Source organism: Amblyomma mixtum, chromosome 5 (genome assembly GCF_055824585.1).
Source record: "Amblyomma mixtum isolate Tamu chromosome 5, ASM5582458v1, whole genome shotgun sequence".
Lineage (NCBI taxonomy): Eukaryota > Metazoa > Arthropoda > Arachnida > Ixodida > Ixodidae > Amblyomma > Amblyomma mixtum.
The window spans coordinates 167,897,821-167,918,111 of NC_143016.1; the positions used below are offsets into that span (position 1 = coordinate 167,897,821).

A 20,291-nucleotide genomic window follows, 5' to 3' on the forward strand; every position below is an offset into this window, starting at 1 on the left:
CTTCGATTCCATTTCGCAGTACTATAAAGTCGTTTTTTTTTCTTTCTAATCTTTTAAGGTCATGTGAGAACCACGGTTTTTGGCGGTTTGCATGAAAGCTGATACAGGGAATGAATTTGTGTGATAGTTCGTTTATCTTGTTGAATGGTACGGCAAAACAGCGCTGACGGACAGGACGGAAGAAGATGAGACAAACACATGCGCATGTGTTTGTCTCATCTTCTTCCGTCCTGTCCGTCAGCGCTGTTTTGCCGTACCATTCAACATGAACCAACCGGCCCGACTCAGCCCTCTCCTTGAATTCGTTTATCTTGTTTTTGAAGACTGACCAGTTATCACTGAGAGTCCGGAGATGAAATACTGATTGAAAACAAGGCAGAAAAGCTTCTAGTTCGCTATTGATTGCTTCGTAATTTCCTTTATCGTATAGGCGGATGGTTTTCGTGAACGTTTGGCGGGAGATGGGGGAAAACTTGAACGTGGCGTGAATAACCTTATGATCACTGACTTCGCGCAGGTATGTAATTGATGATAAGCTTTCAGGGTCGTTGGTGAGTATTAAATCTAGGATGTTTGAAGATTCGTGCGTAACGCGAGTCGGTTCGAGCACCATTTGCCTCAAGTTAAAATTTAAACAAACATTTACAAAATCGCTAGCTTCAGAGTTACCTGCTGTTAGTGGGCCTACATTTTGCCAATCTATACTCGGGAAGTTAAAGTCTCCAAAGAGAACAACTTGTGCAGTGGGGTATTTCTTTGTAATTTGATCTAGAGATTCGTTTAGTTTAGGAGCGAATAACGGGTTGGTGTTAGGGGCCCTGTAGCACACGCCAAGCAGAACAGTTTGTGGTGAAGCGCTGCATTTTAACCATGATATTTCTAGTTCTGAAGTTATGTTAACAAGGGAACACGAAATTTGGTTGTTAATAGCAATAAGAACACCTCCTCCGCGTTTGCCCTGACGATCTTTACGATAAACGGTAAAATTCGAAGATAAAAGGAGATTAGACAAGGCCTCGCGCTTTGGAAGAAAACTGCGTGCATTGGTGTAGATTATAGAAAAGGAAAGATTAACTCGACAGTTAGTCGGCGGCTGCTTGCGCGCTTTCCGACAGCGAAAAGATTCCTATGGGATTTCTTTGGCTGACTGCGTAGCTTGGTCAAAGATATACCGTTTCGGCCCCATGTGCAGCGTTTTGTAACGGAGGGAAAAGGGTGCAGACTTGGTCCTAGCAAAGGCCACAAGGTGTTTTCGTGCGTTTCGAACGGGTAGAGAAAAATCTTCGCCAATGCTGAAACCAGTGTCTTTAAGCTGAGTGCCTTTCGAGAGTATGATTCCTTTTGTTTTGAATGATGACAGCTTCACTATTATTGGCCTTTTGCGGTCATTGCTGTGGCGGCCGAGGCGGTGTGCGCGCTCTATTTCTTTAGGTTCTATCACCAGGTTGAGGGTGTCAAGGCAGTGTTGAATGATTGTTTTTTATGCGAAGCATACTACTTTAGCTACCACTTCAGCCCTTCACCGTGGTTATGCGCCTCCAAATCACGTGATACATGACGTCACACCACGTGACACGATGATGCCATGCCACACCACGTGACACGATGACGTCACGGGAGTGGAGAAACGGGGGCCCACCTCGCGCCATCGCTGTGGTTGTGCGCCTCCAAATCACGTGATACATGACGTCACACCACGTGACACGATGACGTCACGGCAGTGGAGAAACGGGGGCCCACCTCGCGCCGTCGCTGTGGTTGTGCGCCTCCAAATCACGTGATACATGACGTCACACCACGTGACACGATGACGTCACTACAGTGGAGAAACGGGGGCCCACCTCGCGCCGTCGCTGTGGTTGTGCGCCTCCAAATTACGCGACACAATGATGCTTCGCATTCTCCAGGCTTAACCAAGTTAAGCCTCAGCCATTTTTCTGATTGGTCATAAGACTCTTTTTCATTTGGGTCCGGAAGGCCGTAGAATACTAGGTTGTCTCCTCTCGAGCGGTTCTCGAGATCGTCCAGACGCGTGCTCAAATCAAAGAGCTGCTCTGTCGTTCTATCAGCGTTTGCTTGAAGTGTTTCCACTTCGGCTCGAAGGGTGGTAAGGCACTCGCATTGGGTTTCGAGGTCAGCAATCCGTTTACTTAGGGCAGATATTGATTTATCAGTTGCTACCAGTTGACTTTTAAGGCCCTGCACTTCAGTGATAAGTTGTAACTGTCCGGAGGACAGCTTTTGTAATTCAGTCATAATATCATCAAGATTAAGTGGTCCCGGATTCGTTTCAACGTCGCCCGACAGTAGTAGTAGAGCGCGAACGACATTTACACATTCAACAGCAAGTTCAAGGCAACACTGCGGGCTCGGCAGCTGTACCAGGCAATAGTTGCTAGTTTTCTTAGCGAAAAGGGAATCACCCACCTGCATAGCGAAGGTAAGCGGATTAGCGGTCCGTGCAGTGGCACAGCCGCAGAACCCACAGTGTGCCGAAGGTGGGTGTCGCTCTTTTATAGATGACGTGTATGATGCTGTCGGTGACGATGGTGACGCCGATGCAGCCTCGTTGGTCCGGCATACGAGAGGTGGCGCTGCCAGAGGTTCCGTATCGTTGGTGGCGACCAGTTGCAAGGTACACACTTCATCTTGTTGATATGACCACGGGGAAGGGTTACCGCACACGGAGGGATTAGAGCACATGTGCGGCGCTGAAGGTGTTCCTTTTGTTGCGAAAGCAACACTACGCTAGTCGCCGAGCCGTCTCGCGGAGCTCTGGAAAGGCCAAGCTGCGCATGCGCGAGGAGCGGGTGACGTCACGCGGCGCACAGCTGGCGCGCCGGGGCCGCCGCCGGAGCCGCCGCCGCGCGCTCTCCATCGCCTCGCCTACAGTCTCCCTCTCTCTCTCCATCTCTGATGCGCAGTAGCGATTGCGCCTCGCCATCTGCGTGGTTTGTGGTGTATATAAAATTGGCTTAGGTCGGCACACACTCATGAGTGCACCCATATCGCCTCACTCACACTCACATCTGTGAGTGTGTGAGTGATCATGAGAGGGAGTGGAAGTGAGTGTGAGTGCGAGTGAGTAGGTGTGAGTGGTCACGAGTGTGAGCATGAATGAGTGGTTGTGAGTGTGATCGGACGTGAGTGTGAGTGCGAGTGAGTGTATGTGAGTGTCGGTGGTCATAAGTGTGAGTGCCAGCGAGTGGATGTCAGCATGGGTGGCCATGAGTGTGAGTGTAAGTGGAGATGAGTATGAGTGCGAGTGAGTGGATGTGAGCGTGAGTAGAGGTGAGCGGTGAGTAGACATGATTGATGAGTGGATGTGAGTGGACATGAGTGACAATAAGTTGTTGTGAGTGGACGTGAGTGGCGATTAGTGGATGTGAGTGGTGGGTGGATGCAACAGCGAAGTCGGTCACGTATGTTTCGCGACCACGATACCAGATTAGCTATTTTCATGTTTTTGACAGCCGAGGGAAGCAAATATTCACTACTGAGGGTTCTAGGCAGCATAAGGCACCATGCCGGTGTCTTTGGACAACCAAAGCAGAGGATTCCACTGGCATGGGAACGGCAATCTTTCGTTGCTTTTGTAGTTCACCATTCGTACGGGCGCAGGCTCTTCGCGGATGCAATGAGCCGCTACGAGTTTTGTGAGATCCTTTATCGAATTTCGCATTGCCAGTAGTGAAAATATAGATAGATGTCTCTTGCCACGTTCCCCACATGGCTCGATCTCATATACTCAAGAGTTACAATGCTTACTGCTGAAACAAGGACTGTCCGCTTCTCGGCAATAACTACCGTAAGATGGGATCTCGAGTGCTACAGTGGCCCCTTAGGCTTTTTTCTGTGCTAAGGTGTGCGCATTGCAGAGCTCTGCTCTGTCCGTAATTTGTTGATTGGGCCGAACCCACACGAAAACCTGACCTACTTGGCCCAGCTCTTGCACTGCACGAGCCCAACTCAAGCCCGGAAACGACGCGAAAACCTTTGCCCTTTTCGGTAACGCCAAAGGATTCTTGTTTCTATCATGTACTTGAAGGAGCCCAGCGTCGCGAATCAAGCATGTGGTCTCTTTTTTTTTTGTATGCATGGAATCAGACATGGGGATTGCTTTGACGGCCAAGGAGATTCCAAAATGGTAATATTTTATGTTTAATTTGCGCCTGAAATTATTGTTTCGTACCGGTGGTGATAGTGAAGCTCACGGTGCTGTGCATTGTTTGCCGAGTCCGGGTTCGCGATAAAGGAATGTTCATTGAGTTCTTTTTTTTCTGCCCTCCCTGCAACTGCAGAGATGGGGGTGAGTCACACTCACTACCCAGCGGGATAAGGGGATCCGGACAGCGGAGGATTCTGAGAATACGGGAAAGGTCAAAACTTCTCCGGGAACGTTTACGTCAGGTCGCATTTCACTGTGCACGTTCTTGCGGCAAGGCGGATCCGCGTCGCGTCGCGTTGCTTTTGTCCCATGTCTATGGCGACTCGCGTTGACAGCTTGAGGCGCGGTCAACAGGACATTGCCACGCTAGCTGCAGACATGAAGGCAGTTTTCAAGTGACGGTACTGAACAGGTGGGCCTTGAGGTCACTTTCCTCGAACCTGGGTTTACCAGAGGTTGAAACAACCTGCACCGTGGGAAAGCGAGATTGTTCGCCAAGCTCGCGGGAGGAAGGGAGAATCCTCAGAAATCTTGATGGTGGAAAGTGTACATATTTGTACATTATTTGTCGAGATCAGTTATCTTCTTTCCAAAATCATTGATTGGCTGTGTTGTCCGTTCCCAGTTGTTGATTGGTGATGTTTTCCTTTCCCCAATGCTTTATTGGTTGGATGTTTGTGGAGTTACCTGATTGGTTACTGCCCCAACCGGAGGGGACATAGCGTTTAAAACCAGCTGTTCCGGCGGGGCCGAGGGCTGTTTTCGTCACGTAAAACTACGAGTCAGTCAAATCTAAGTAAGTTTTCTCCAAGTAACTTTTCTCCGTGCTTGTATCTTTCTTTGTTTAATAATTGTTAATAAAAAGCTAACCTATCCAGAAGTGTCTTCAACGGGATTGAGCAATATCGAATCTGCAAGACGTCAAGCATCCTTCAATAATCATCATTAACGCAATTTCCACCTCTAAGATTGAGAAGAAAACTCAATTGTGATGAAACATTGCGGCGATTTTTGGCTGTGGATATCAGGTGGCAACCAAAGTGGCCGCACCCTTTTTGATTGGTTGGGCGTACAGTTCGAACTTAATCTTTATGTACTCGGGAAAGGGATATAAAATAGAATGTCTCTGAGTATTGCTACCGTTTCGCTCGAAAAAAAAACTAGGAAAGAAGAGTAGTACAAGCGAATGAGAGCTAATAAGAATCAAGGTAGGGCGACAGTTTTCATTTCGCCTAAAATTATTGTGCAAGCGAGTGCCGTTGTTCAAACTGCCAGTACCGAGAGGGCAGCAATGAAAACCTTCCGACGGACGCCACAGCCAATGTGACCAGAAGAGAACAGAAAACTGAGGGCGGCGGAAGGGGGGCAAGAAGCTTTTCAGGTCGAAGGGTGCCGGCATGTTCGACGCCAGACTGTGCTCGTAGAACAGGAAAGAATTGAAAATTAAGCTCCCCACGCCCTTCCCGAAGTCCGAAAAACGCTTTTTTTTTGGGGGGGGGGGGGGGGGGGGCGGTAATGAAAAGGCTGCAGTCAGCGTCATGTAAGCGGAACTCCGTCGCCGGCAATTTGAGCGGCTGGGGGATGCCCTGGCAAGTGAACAATGGCATACAAGCTTTCGCTGTATGTGTGCAAGGCGTGGTTCTGATTGGTAGCGCCTAATCTTTGGCACTGCACGAGTGAAATTGGAATGAGCGTGTGAAATGCGATTCTGTTTGTTTGTCGTGTTTTCAGTAAAGTAAGTGAATTAACTTCTGTTTGCACGCATCGATTTCAGCAATCCTACCCACACTGATATCTGGACAGCATGAGGTAACCATTGAATCCGGATATTACGATTTCCTCTACAAACTTCTGGATAGTGCTTTCTCCCAGCAAGGTCCTATCGTTTCAGAAGGGCGTGTGCTATAAAATGGTTCACAAGTTACCTGCATACTTTGTAGAATAGTTAGGTGCAATGTAAGTCCCCCCCCCCCCCCCTATTACCACGCGCATGCGTACGAGTTCTCCGCACGCACTGGCCTTATAAAATCTTTTGACAGGATGAGGGCTTATTTCTTCCGTGGGGTCCTCACTGCCTTATCTGCAAGCAACCAGAAACGATAGATCACATTTTTCTGCATTGTTGGGAAGGGGTTTACTTTTGGGACGTACTTCAAGGGACGATAAAGAAACATTTCCACTCACCGGCATCGAACCCGGTGTCTGTCCATTGAAAACGACGATGCTGTACCATTTGATTTAATAATGTTAATGGGACTCCACAGTATTTGGCGCTCGCGAATGGCAGGGTATTACTGTGATCCCGTCACACGGCCAGCACGAATTTATTTTCATGAAATTGTGCATCGGTTTGTTAAGAGGGTCAAAACCAGCTTCTGGCAGGCTGACTATATGAATACCATGTGTTCATTGTGTCTGGAAATTTTATTCTGGTCATTCTTGTGCAATGCCAACGCCAGGTAATAAAGAAAAAAAGGCAGTCGTGGCCGAGTGGTTAAGGCGATGGACTTGAAATCCATTGGGGTCTCCCCGCACAGGTTAGAATCCTGTCGGCTGCGCGAAAGAGTATTTTCATTTATTTTGCCCCTTCCTGTGGTGTTAGAGGGTGGAGTACAGTGCGTGCACCGTATGCGGCAGTCGTGGCAGAGTGGGGGATTCGGCTTCCGGCCACAGAGCGTAACGGACGTGCGATGACGGGCTCCGTTGGAGCGGTTACAGCGGCCACGTCTGGCCGCGGAAACAGGATTTTTGCTCCGGAAGATGAATATCAGGTGATTCTGCCTACCCTTCCTACAGGAAATGTTGTGTTAAACACAGTCTTTTTGCACGCTGACGTGCGGGCCCGTCCCTATCGGGTCGAAAATTTCAGGGATGCGCTGCTCAGCTGATGCTGCTCCCCAAGGTTATCGCCTTGGGGGCGTATCGCATGAGCCATGTGTGGGCTATTACCTTCAGCAGTGCTGATGCGGTGAAGAAAATTCTTTCTGCCCGGGAAGTGAAAGTGAAGGACCGCCGCTGTCTAGTCATCGACCCGGCAAATCAAGACGTCCGCGTCAAGCTGCACTGGTTGCTGCACAACGTGCCCGACGAAGACGTGAGGGTAGCCTTCGCCCCGTACGGCAAGGTGAGCGAAGTCACCGAGGAACGGTGGCGCGTCCAGGGTGTCGCCAGCAAGGGGTCGACGACGCGCTTGGTTTCATTGAAAATGAATCCTGGCGTGAAACTGGAAGACCTCCCTCACGAAGTCAGGGTTGGCGGTGAGCTGGCTCTTGTGGTTCTACCGGGAAGAGCTCCGCTGTGTCTGCGCTGCCATGGTACTGGGCACATTAGCCGTGAGTGCAACGTTCCAAGGTGCGGCGTCTGTCGCCGTTACGGGCATGAAGATAGCAGCTGTGTACGCACGTACGCGAGCGCTGCCGTCCCAATTAACAATGACATCTCGTCCGAGCTTGTCATGGACGAGGCTGACGCGGAAGACGCTGCAGCAGAGGCAGGTGACGGAGTGGAGAAGGAAAAATGCCCGGCTGTGTCGACTCCTGGAACATCCACAACCGCGGAGAAGCTGAGCAGTAAGCTGCAGCAACAGGAAGCGCCGCCTGCAGATGTTAAGACGTGAAAGAACGAAGTCTTCTCGGGGAGTGGGGCGTCACCCCCCGTCGTTCCCCAAGATGCTGAAAGCATGGAAGTGGCGGATGCGTCAACCAGCAACCAAGGAGGAAAGCGACCGCAAGAGCACAGTGCGAATGGAGAGCCTAAAGCGAGCGAGGGCGACGAGCCACCGCAGAAGACTGTTGGTGTGAGGCGAGCGACGCTGAAACCGCGGCCGAATATACAGGCCGATCAAAGAGCGGCGGCTAAGCCGCCGCCTTAGTTGAGTGAGTGCGTTGTGAGTGGCTTCGGTGGACGTGAGATGGCCTTTTTCGGTGACGGACTGCATGGGCTGGGTTTCCAGTCCGTACGCATGAGGCAGAGGTGCAAGAGACGTTGGAATACCGGCTTTGGAAGCATCGAGCACCATGGACTAGGCAAGTCGACCTCCACCGCCGCCTTGTGACCTGAGGTACGCACCATACGGCTCCTGTACCTAAACTAGATGGCTTCGACACCTGTTGGAGCGTTGCGCATTGCAACAATTATTGTCAGGGGACTGGCTTCCAAAAATCGTCAGTACCAACTAAGCCGGTTGTTCCTCGATAATGACCTAGACATAATAGCCGTCCAGGAGACCAAAGTCGAAGGACAGGAAACGACGGACCGTATGGTGCAGCCTTTTACGACACGCTACAGCATTTGTGTGTACCATTCGTCTAGCACATCAGGGGGTTGTGCTGTGTTTATTAGGAATTCTCTGGGGATTGTCGAACAAAATTTAACTGTGTGTCAAACTGGCCGTTTGCTTGCAGTTGATTTTCTTTATTGCAATTTACTATGGAGGATCATATGTGTGTAAGCCCCTATCAAAGAGAACGAGCGCGAGGAATTTTTTGCGCGTCTTGAACAATACGTATGCTGTGAGCGGTTAATCGTGCTTTTGGGTGACTTTAACTGAGTATGTAAAGCAGAGGACGGAACTACAAAAAGACTTGTCCGTGAAAAAAGTGCGCAATCGTCGAATTCGCTTGTACACGAAAATGCTTTAGATGATGTTGCTGAAGTTCTTTCGGTAGCATCGCATTTTACTCATTTTAAGGGTGAAAGTCACGCGAGATTGGTCAGAGCGTATGTGTCCCTTGATCTTGTTCCTTTGTGTAAGAGCTACGAGCTGAAAAAATTCTTTTACCGACCATAGCTTAGTTACGTTCATCCTGGGGAAAAAAAAAGAAATCTCGTTTCTCATGGACCTTTGGAAGTTTAAAACACAGCGACTCGAATATGAACGTTTTGGTAGTAAAGCTAATGAATGTATTAAAGCATATCTATCAGCAGAGCCTGGGAACTGGGTAATTAGATGGGAAGATTTCAAACAGCAAGTGAAAGTGAACGCGATTGAAATAGCAAGTGTTGTTTGCCATGATAAACGTGTTAAAGAAAAAAAACTACATTGGCAACTTGACTTGCTCGTAAGCCTGGAAAGTTCCCAGCCAGGAAGATGAAGAAATAAGAGAAACAAAAAGTAAACTTGAGATTATCGAAAAAAATAAGTATGCAGCTGCCGTGATAAGGGCGCGTGCTGAACGTCTCTGGCTCGACCAAGTGCGTACTAAACGCTCGCTTAGCGACGAAAAGAAGTACGCGACTCAAAATGAAATAAAACAAATCTAGTACAGAAACGAGGTAACGAATGATAGCAAGGTGATTCAGTAGAGAGACGATGGAGTATCTGATCTCGCTTCGGCGAGCGCGGCTTCGGCCGCTTATCTGATTTTTTCAGCAGCGTCCGCTCCGGCGGACGCAGTTGCTGCGACGCGCGTCTTTTCTTGCCTTTCTCTCTTTCCTCTGATCTCTTACCTCTCCTCTATCTGCACGTTGGCAGCGGTAGTGGCTTGGCTAGAGCCAGTAGCAGGCCCGTGCAATTTCCTTTTCATCCTTCTCTCAGTCACAACAACAACAACAAGGTGATTCAGTTAGCTTTTGTTGAGCAATATAGGGAATTGCTTGGGCGCCATCGGCTTGAAGAAGAAGGGTTTACAGATATGTTCTTGTCTCGTATGCCAAAGCTTAGAGATGAAATAAAACAAGGGCTGGAGGCACCAATCAGCATAAGCGAAGTGGGAAGAGGATTCGAAGAGCTGAGTGCCGGAAAATCTCCTGATCCTGACGGCCTAGGCAGCGATTTTTATAAGAGTTTCAAAGCCAAACTCACCCATGCTCTGCACTGCGTCTTCACCGAAATTTATGAAACAAAGAAAATGCCCCCGTCATTTGAAACAGCACACGTGGTTTTAGTGCCCAAGGGTGAAGACCAGGCTAAAGTGCTGTCCATCGGAGCTTATCGGCCGCTAAGCCTTACCAACGTTGACTATAAAGTGTTTATGAAGATTCTTGCCAATAGACTGCAAAAGGTCATAAAGGACCTTGTACGGCCGCACCAAACGTGCGGTATTAAAGGTCGCACCATTGGAACGAATGTGCACATTGCTAGAACTGTTCTTGAATGTTGCGATGCGTTCGTACGACGAGTAGCCATGATGCAGCTTGACCTGGCGATGGCCTTCGATCGCGTGTCACACGAAATTCTTTTCGCCGTTGTAGAATATGCCAACGTCGGCTCTGTAATATTACAAGGTGTACTGATGGCGTGCGAAAACTGTATTACGCGTATTATAGTGAACAAACAGCTTACTGAACCTGTGCCTGTTTGTTCCTCGGTCAGGCAGGGCTGCCCGCTCTCGCCTCTGCTCTTTGCGATCTATCTTGAGCCTTTTCTGTTATCGCTGTTACACAATGATGGGATCTGCGGTTTCACTCTTCAGTCGGTGCAAGTAAAAGTGCTTGCTTACGCTGATGATATTGTTGTTTTTTGCGCGGACCAAGAAAGCATTAAAGAAGTGTTGAAAGTTGCGGGGGGCCTATTGCAAAAAGACCGGGTGCGAAGTTAACTGGGATAAGTGCATTGGATATTGGCACGGTGATTGGGAGAGCACACCCGCAGTGTTTGCTAACATGCAATGGACGACCTCCCCTGGGAAGTATTTGGGGGTACCCTTAAAGCACTATAAGAACAGTGCAGAGTTATGGTGTGAGGTAACGCAGAGTACAAGGAAAGCGGATGGATGGAAAGGACGTGACCTTTCTTTTTTGGCGCGTGCAAGTGTGTGCAATGTATTTTTAATAGCCAGAATTTGGTATTTGTTGGAGTTCTGGCTCATCACCCGAGAAAACGAGCAGAAGCTGAATAGTGTTTGCTGTTTTTATTTGGAGCTCGAATTGGGAGCGAACTAGTCGAGCTACCCGCACAGGACGCCACGCTGCAACTCACACACGACCTTTTTGACCCGCTTCTTCCGGGTCACACCAAGGCAGTCTTAGCTTTGGATCTTTCCAAAGCTTTTGACCGCATTGAAGATCAGGCGATCACGACTGCCCTATCCCCATTGAATGTGGGTGTGCGCACGTATGCCTACATTCAAGCATTCCTCACTGACCGCACAGCTGAGATACACTTCGGCCCTTTGTCTTCCCCCTCCTACACGCTTCAGAGTATCGGCACCCCTCAACGGTCCGTCCTTTCCCCTTTCTCTTTAACATTACCCTCATCCCCCTCGCCCGAAAATTGGCAACTATTCCCCACCTGAAGCACACTCTTTATGCCGACGATATCACCCTATGGACCACCCATGGCAGTGACGGCGGCATAGGGAACACCTTACAGGAAGCAGCCACACTCACCCAAAATTACGCACGGACCATCGGACTGTCTTGCTCCCCAGAGAAGTCCGAACTGCTCCTCATTCGTCCTAAGAACCACCGCTCTCCCCGCTCCCCCATTGTCATTGAACTGAATGGTGACTCGCTACCTGAGTTTGGCACCCTCCGTGTATTGGGCCTGCACATCCAGAACGATGGCAAAAACACCACCACCCTCAAGAAACTCAAGCAGGTTGTAGGCGCGATATCGCACCTCATCTGAAGGGTTTCGGGACATCACAGAGGCATGAAGGAGCGCGACCTCTTCGCCTCATTCACGCCTTTGTCCTCAGCCGTGTGCTGTTCACTACCCCATACTTACAACTATCCAAACATGACATAAATGCTTTGGATGCTTTGATTCGCACGGCATTCAAGGTAGCACTTCACCTTCCCCTCAACACACCCACAGATAGATTACTGGGCCTGGACCTCCACAACACGATCGGGGAACTGGTGGAGGCCCACCGACAGGCCCAGTACATCAGGCTCACACAAACCTCCACAGGTCGGTATATCCTGGACACCCTCGGAATCAGAATACCGGCCAACGACCCAACCCTCCTCGCCATCCCACGACCCCTTCACCAGGAGCTCCTCATCAGGCCGCTCCCGAGGAATATGCACCCGTCCTACCATGAGCAGCGCCGCAGAGCCCGTGCGAAGGCACTCCATCGAGCGTACGGCCCCGAGCCGGACGCCGTATGGGTGGACGCTGCCTGCACGGGTGATGAAGCGACAGCAGCTGTGGTGGACTCCTCTTTATTCGCCCTCCTCACACTACCTCTCCCTCCAGACACCTCCCCAGAAGCTGCAGAGGAAGCCGCCATTGCACTTGCTATCACCCGCACGGAAGCCCAGTACATTTTAAGTGATTCTAAAACTGCAATTCTAAATTTTGCTCGAGGCCGAGTCCATGTCCCTGCTTTTGGCATACTGGACTCGCCCGATGCACCCTCGCCCCGCCAAGTGGAGCTGATATGGGTGCCCGCGCACTCCGGGAATCCCGGAAACGAGGCCGCCAACCTTTTAGCCCGAGGTTCTTTAAACCGGGCTCAGGTGCCCTCGCATCGGGGATTCACGAAGGAGAGCATGCACTCATTCAGCGAGCTGACGAAGGCCTACAGAGCCTCACGCCAGCTCTACTCCACGCCCCAGCCTTCCCTAGATAACAAACAAGCAACGCTCTGGCGCGGACTACAGACACACTCTCTTCCCTCAACCCTTACCCTAGCCCACTATCATCCCTCCTTCCCCACTCCGGCATGCTCCCTATGCCCAGAACCCTTCGCCTCTTCCCTTCACATCCTTTCCCTCTGTCCGGCGGACCCTCCCCCGCGGGACCTAGAGAACCTCAAAACCTGGGAGGACTTGGAGACCCTGCTGCGCTCGGAGGACCCGGCCGTGCAGACCATCGCCACCGGCCGGGCTGCCAGTGTTATGGACCTTAGGAACATAAACACTTGAATGCAGTGGGGTCGTGCACCAAATTCCTTGTACAATAAAGTTTTTTCTCTCTCTCTTGAGCTAATCTGTTCCTTCCGGTCAAAAGGGGTGGCCTTGGACTTTCCAATTTGTTTCTGAAACAAGTTGTCTCAAAATTTTTGTTTTTACGTGGTCAAACCTGTTGCGTGGCTCTGTTGCGCACAATGTTGCAGGTGCGCTTAGGAAATGTGTTACCGGAATTTGCTGTATCCAGTTTCCCAGCCACGAATCGTGCTGTAATTGGTTTTTTACGTGAAGTTGTGGCTGCCTTTCACATTTTGAGCTCTCATTTTTCGAGAGAGTATCTGACTTCTGTATCCAGGAAAAAATTGTACAAGGATTTACTAGATATCTTTATACCTGTACCCTTATACCGATCCTTTTACGGCGGAGGCCCAGGCAAAGATGTGCTAAATCAAGATAAGAAGATGCCGGTGAGACCGAACGTCAAATCCTTTTTCTTTAAACTACACTCTGGTACCCTTCCGGTGAAAATATGGCTAAACGATAAAGGCATTTTCGTACCATGGAACGTCGACTGCAAATTGTGCAAAAAACCCGAGGCCATCGATCATGTGTTTATCTACTGCTGGGACCCGGTTTTCCACTGGGATATCTTGCAAAGAACTTTAAAGAAAGAACTACCTGTTACTCCTTATGGCATCCGGTTCCTACCTATAGAAAGTGACGGAGTGCCATACGACATGTTTATGCTACTGGGCCTCCACAGCATCTGGAAAACGAGGATGGCGGCTAGGCACGCAGACGCAAATGTGCGACCAGCCAGGGAAAACTTTATAGAAAGTGTAGCCTCTCTGAGAGATGTTTTCCGGAGTCAACCTCAGCCACCGGACCGGGTGGCGGTTATGGACAAATTGATCGACATAAAAATGTTTTAATCCGTCGCCTCAGCTAAAGTTTGGCTAGCGATATTTATTCCTGTGCATGTAATGTTTACCGGCAATAAAGAAAAAAAAATTGCTGTCATGGCCGAGTGCTTACGGCGATGGACTTAAAATCCATTGCGGTGTCCCCGAGCAGGTTCGAATCCTGTCGACTGCGCGAAACGGTGTTGTATTTTATTTTGCCTCCTCTCGCTTCGTTGAAAGGGAGATGACGAGAGAGAGCGCCCTCCGTGTCGCAGTCGTGTTTCGCCCAGAATTCACTTTAGCCGAATGTTGCTGCAGGTAACGGACATTTACAAAAATTGGACTTCTTACCGGACTGGTTTCCTCTCCTGATGCGCTGATGCGCTGTTTATCCTTACCGGCCTTTTAGTTATAATATGTTACTATTATGTTTCTGCCACGTAGCGCCTACCTAGGTGCTCTGTAAATAGTTGTTTTTGTGTGTGTGTATACACACACACATATGTATATATATGCTTTGTGTACAAAACCATGTAAATAAATACCATGAAAGAAAAAAAAAACAGTCGTGGCCGAGTGGTTGATTCTGTTTCCGGCCACGCCAGTGAACGGACGCAGGATGCAGGGCTCCGCAGGAGCGGCTTCAGCGGGTATGTCTGGCCGCGGTAACAGGGCTATCGAACAGGAAAACGACTATCAGGTTGTACTGCCAAGTCTCCCAACAGGGCGTTTTGTTTTAAATACAGTTTTTTTGCACGCGGATATTAGTGCCCGCCCGTACCGGGTGGAACATTTCCGTGAAGCGTTGGCTCAGCATTCACTGCTCCCAGACGTTATCGCCTTGGGGGCGTATCGCATGAGCCACGTTTGGGCCATCACATTGAAGGATGCGGATGCAGCGAAGAAGATTGCAGGCGTCGGTGAGCTGCTTGTGAAGAAACGCCGGTGCCTGGTGATTGACCCGGCAAACCAAGATGTGCGCCTCAAGCTTCACTGGCTGCTGCATTGCGTGCCGGACGAGGACGTGCGGGTCGCGCTTGCGCCGTATGGAAAGGTGTCCGAAGTTACCCGGGAGCGCTGGCGCGTGCACGGCGTGTCAGAGAAGGGCTCTACCACCAGGATTGTCACGCTGAAGTTGAAAGCTGGCGTCAAACTTGACGACTTGCCGCACCAACTGAATGTCGGTGGTGAGTTGGCCCTCGTCGTGGTTCCGGGAAGGCCTCCGTTGTGTCTTCGTTGCCGAAGTACGGGGCACATTCGCCGGGAGTGTAAGGTCCCGCGGTGCGGAACCTGCCGACGTTTTGGCCACGAAGACAGTCAGTGCTCCCGTTCTTACGCGAGCATCGCCGGTCCTGGAAGCAGTGAAGATGCTTCGGAGCACCTGATAGATGAGGCGGACGCGGAAGAGGCTGCGAAAACAACGGGGCAACCAGCGAGAAAAGATGGGCCTACGTTGACGCCTATCGTAAAGAAGACGGCGTCCGTCACCGCAGCGACTACTCCACAAGTAGAGCAGGAGCCCCAGCAAGGTGGAGGTGATAGAACGGTGGACACGCCACCACAAACTCTCCAAGCCCCAGGCAGCGTGGAGTCGTGCAACGCCGACACCATGGAAGTCAGCGATGATGTGGCTGTCTTAACCGCTGCGAAACGGTCCCACGAGGAAAGCGTCGGCGACAAGCCGCAGGCCGGAGCTGGCAGCGACGAGCCACCATCAAAAACAACGGGGACCCAACGTCCGTCCTTCAAGCTGCGCCCGAACGTTGAGGCTGCGACACGGCAGGCGGAAAAACCTCCTCCGTAGTTGTGTTGTGTTTCGTTGGCGGGAGTGTTGGTTGTGCGTCGTCCGACGTAGTGTGCTGTCACCTGGAACTCTGCGTTTGTGTGCGCGGATTATGGAAGCTGCTGCGGGGAATGGGCTTATAGTGCCTCCAGACGCATCGTTGGGAGGCCGCACATGCGTGCAAACGCAGCGGAATAAGGAGAGTCACACGCACGACTGAGGAGGTAGGCGCCATATGGGGCAGATTGCATTGTTTTAATTAATCGCATGGCTATTAAACTAGAAGCCCCATTGCGTGTCGCAACTTTGAATGTCAGAGGGCTGGGAGCACGAAGGCGGCAATGTCAACTTAATCGCTTGATGCTTGATAATGACCTAGACTTAACAGCTGTGCAAGAGTCAAAGATAGACTCTCAAGACCAGACCGACCGTATGGTGTCATCTTTCCGCGCAAACTTCGATGTGTGTGTGTGTGTCACTCTGTCGGTGCATCAGGTGGATGCCTTCTTTTTATTCGTAATACACTAGGTATAAGTGTAGAGTCTGTACTTGCATGTGAAAGTGTTCGTCTCTTGGTTGTCGATTTTTCGTTTTCAAATTTATTTTGGCGCGCAGTTTGCGTTTATGCCCCCAATGTTGAAAGTGATCGTCAGGTGTTTTTTTCTTCCATTGAGCCTTAATTGAGTTGAGACAAAGTTTTGATCGTAATGGGAGCCTTCAACTGTGTGTGTGCTGCTTCTGACCGCGTAAAGTGTAGGCCAGTGAAGGACAAAAGTGCCGAACTATTGAATGCCTTCGTGCACGACTATTCTTTGGAAGACATTGGAGATATGCTTTCAGCCGGAACCCTGCCTGAATACACGCATTTTCAGCGCGATAGTCATGCAAGATTGGATAGGTTGTATGTATCGGTTGATATCGTGCCGCTCTGCACTGTATACGCCGTAAAACCAGTATCGTTTAGTGATCACTGCCTTGTGAGTGCGACTTTTGGAATGAAAGAAAGAGAATTACGCTTTAACTGGCATCTGTGGAAGCTGAACAAAAATCTTTTAGATGACGAAGAATTTGTCCAGGAAATTACAAAAGACTTTGACAGTGCGCTAGCTGCGCCTGTAGACAGCGTGTCAGTCGAATGGGAAAGTTTCAAAGAACGAGTGAAGATTAAAGCAATAGAAAGGAGTAGCGTAATTCAGTATCAACGGAAGGAAAGAGAAAAAGAACTTAACGGACAGCTCGAGTGCCTCTTGAGCATGGAAAATAGTAAGCCAGGTTTTTTCACTAAACAAATAAAATAAATCAAATGTCAGATCGAATGAATCGATTTTGACAGGTACAGAGCGGCGGTTGTACGCTCAAGGAACGATAGATTATGGGCAGGCGAAGCACCTACGAAGCGAGCGCTATCAGATGAAAAGCGCTACGCTTGCCAGAAGGAAATCAGGCAAATAAGACACGAGGGGAACATTATAAACGACTCTAGAGGTATTCAGCGTGCTATTACGGAGCACTTTTCTGACCTTCTTAGTAATGAGCGCGAGCGCACTGAAGGATTTGAAGAGAATTTTTTACGACTGATGCCAACTCTAGAGGACGATGTTAAGGAGCGTCTTGAGCTGCCTATTACTTTGGAAGAGATTGAGACGGCAATAGATGACCTTCCATCTGGGAAATCTCCTGGGCCAGATGGGCTGAATGCTGCCTTCTATAAATACTTTAAAAACCAAGCTGCTCACTTTTTATTGAATGTCATAACTGAAGCCTATGATCGAAAAAAGGTCCCGACGTCGTTCACTACTTCACACATTGTACTTATTCCCAACTCTGATGACATAGAAAAACGAGTGTTGGTAGGTTCCTATAGACCTATCAGTCTTACCAACGTCGATTACAAGGTATACATGAAGGTTCTATCAAAAAGGCTACAGAGCGTAATCGACAAGTTAGTTGGGCCACACCAGACCTGTGGCATCAGAGGACGCAGCATAGCCACAAATATACATGTGGCAAGAACAGTACTGGAATGTGTTGATGCGCTTGGAAGTCAGGTTGCTATGAAACAGCTAGACTTGGCAAAAGCGTTCGATCGCGTTTCGCACGACATTCTTTTCAGCATCCTAGAGCATTCAAACCTTGGTAGTGTAATCGTAGATGGGGTGAAAATGGCCTACCTAAACTGTACGACGCGTATCATAGTTAATGGCGAACTTACTGACAGCCTCATTGTCCGCTCTTCGGTGAGGCAAGGGTGCCCGCTCTCTCCGCTGCTTTTTGCAATGTACCTTGAGCCGTTATGCCTGACCATTCTCAACAGTGATATGTCACGGGTTTCAAGCTGCAATCCGCGCATGTCAAACTCCTTGCATACGCGGACGACATAGCAGCCTTTTGCACGAACAGAGACAGCATTCTTGAAGTTCAGAGAGTTGTTGAAAAGTTATGTGGTCAGACTGGATGTGAGGTCAACTGGGAGAAAAGCTCTGGATTTTGGCACGGTGATTGGGACGTTACACCGAATTCTTTTTCACGACTGCAGTGGTCTCGCTTGCCAACGCGCTACCTCGTTGTGCCCCTGAACTGTTATCGCGATCACAGCTCACACTGGAGTGAAGAGACGTCAAGGGCGAGAGAGAAAGCGGACGCGTGGCAAGGAAGGCAGCTGTCAATCTTTTCGCGCGCCTATGTCTGCAATGTGTTTCTGATCTCGAAGATATGGTATGTAATGAATGTGCTTTGTGCATCGAGAACCGCTATTCAAAAAATTCACCGCGTATTTGCTGTTTTTCTTTGGTCGTCGACCTGGGAGAAAACCAGGCGAACAAACCTGTTTCTTCCAGTCAAAAAAGGAGGCGTTGGACTGGTTCATTTGTTTTTGCGACAAGTTGTATCACGCTTTATTATCCTGCGCGACCAAAATGACATCTTTTTGCGAACTGTGATGCAAGCACGGCTGCAAGGACTGCTCCCCAGAATCGTAGTGTCGTCCGACGAAAGCATGTGTGGCGCTGTGACGGGATATTTGCGTGAGGTCGTGCTCTCTTACAAGTTGTTAGAAGTTCGATTTTCCCCGGACTACTTGTACAATGTATGCAAGAAAAAGCTGTACAGAGACCTGGTTGACACCATGATGCCGATACCTGTGTACCGTGCGCCTTACCGTGGAGGCCCAGGGCAGGATATTTTAAAACGTGTGAAGAAGATGCCAGTTAGGCCGGCAGTGAAAACGTTCTTTTTCAAGTTGCACAGTAATACACTGCCCGTAAAAACTTGGCTTCATGAAAAAGGACTCTTTGTCCCTTGGACAACCGACTGCTTGTTATGTAAGAAGCCAGAAACTACCGAACACGTGTTTTTAGGTTGCTGGGACGCAGTATTTCATTGGGACGTCCTACAGAGAACTATTAAAAAAGAACTCCCACTGGACCCTTATGGCATCCGGTTTTTACCAGTGGATCACGCAGATGTACCTTATGACTTATTCATGCTCCTTGGCCTCCACAGCTTGTGGAAAACGCGAATGCAAGTAAGGCACGCGGATATCAATATTCTCAGTGTACGTAAAAACTTCATTGAAAGTGCTGTTTGCCTACGGGAATGTTTCCGGGAACAACCTGACCCACCTCATTTGGTAACACTTCTGGATGACTTGGTCAAGCTGAAGAAATTTTAACCTCACTCGCTTCAGCTGAAGTGCAGCAGAAGCGATATTTTAAATGAGCCTTTGTGTTGTGTCGTTTTCGGAAATAAAGAAAAAACGAAGCCGTGGCCGAGTGGTTAAGGCGATGGACTCGAAATCCATTGGGGTGTCCCCGCACAGGTTCGAATACTGTCGGCTGCGCGAAAGGGTGTTGTATTTTATTTTGCCGCCTCTCGCATCGCTGAAAGGGAGATGACGAGAGAGAGCGCCCTCCGTGTCGCAGTCATGGCCGAGCCACAGTGTGTAATCTGTGTTTTATGTCTAGGCTGTGGTACGTGATGCAAGTGTTGCAACATGTGTGCTGCACAAACCAGAACCATGGAAATAAAACATGTGAATTTGCCTCCTAGGGATTACATGAAGTTAGTGCATAGCAAACTAAGAGCCAAGTGGCAAGCTTCTTGGGAAAATGAAGGACACAACAAGCTGCATACCATAAAGCCCATTTTAAAAGAATGAAAATCATGCCGCCATAAAGAGCGTTTTATCGAAGTAATTTTATGTCGTATACGCATAGGTCACACACACATCACCCATAACTTCTTATTAACAAAAAAAGACAAACCTCTGTGTGAAATGTGTGGTGAGGAGCTCACAGTAAATCACATTTTAATTTCTTGTTCGCATCTCGAAGAACTTAGAAAAACTTTTTTTACGGTATTTTACAATGAACACATTCCATTTCATCCCGCATTGCTTTTAGGCGAGCAAACACTTGTCGAGTTTTCACTTGTTTGTAAGTTTTTAAAGAAAGCGCATGTTTTAAGTCTATTATAATGTAACCTCTTTACACTTGACATAACATCATCTAACCTTGTGTTTGGCGCATGATAGCCATAGTTGCTTATGCGCCATAAAACCCCATATAACTAACTAACTAGCAAGTGTTGCATTGTGCAAGGATGAACGTACAGAGACTGCACAGGATCTTTGCCGTTTTTG

The 20,291-nt window shown here is 49.2% G+C and overlaps 2 protein-coding genes and 2 non-coding genes across 4 annotated transcripts; 3 read left to right on the plus strand and 1 right to left on the minus strand.

The window, feature by feature from the left end:
- Window positions 1–1,126: 1,126 nt before the first annotated feature.
- LOC149344543 (uncharacterized) lies at window positions 1,127–2,433 on the minus strand. The gene is made up of 2 exons (XM_089547263.1): window positions 1,934–2,433; window positions 1,127–1,475 (listed from the first exon to the last, which is right to left on the minus strand). Exons 1-2 carry the CDS (start codon window positions 2,431–2,433, stop codon window positions 1,127–1,129), a joined length of 849 nt encoding a protein of 282 aa, XP_089403389.1.
- A 4,211-nt stretch (window positions 2,434–6,644) lies between these two features.
- Window positions 6,645–6,726, plus strand: TRNAS-UGA (transfer RNA serine (anticodon UGA)). The gene has a single exon. It is a non-coding gene; the product is annotated as a tRNA-Ser (tRNA).
- Window positions 6,727–14,488: 7,762 nt separating this feature from the next.
- LOC149344545 (uncharacterized) lies at window positions 14,489–15,673 on the plus strand. The gene has a single exon (XM_089547265.1). The coding sequence runs from the start codon at window positions 14,489–14,491 to the stop codon at window positions 15,671–15,673; it is 1,185 nt and encodes a 394-aa protein (XP_089403391.1).
- A 3,735-nt stretch (window positions 15,674–19,408) lies between these two features.
- Window positions 19,409–19,490, plus strand: TRNAS-CGA (transfer RNA serine (anticodon CGA)). Its single transcript has one exon. It is a non-coding gene; the product is annotated as a tRNA-Ser (tRNA).
- The last annotated feature ends 801 nt before the right edge of the window (window positions 19,491–20,291 follow it).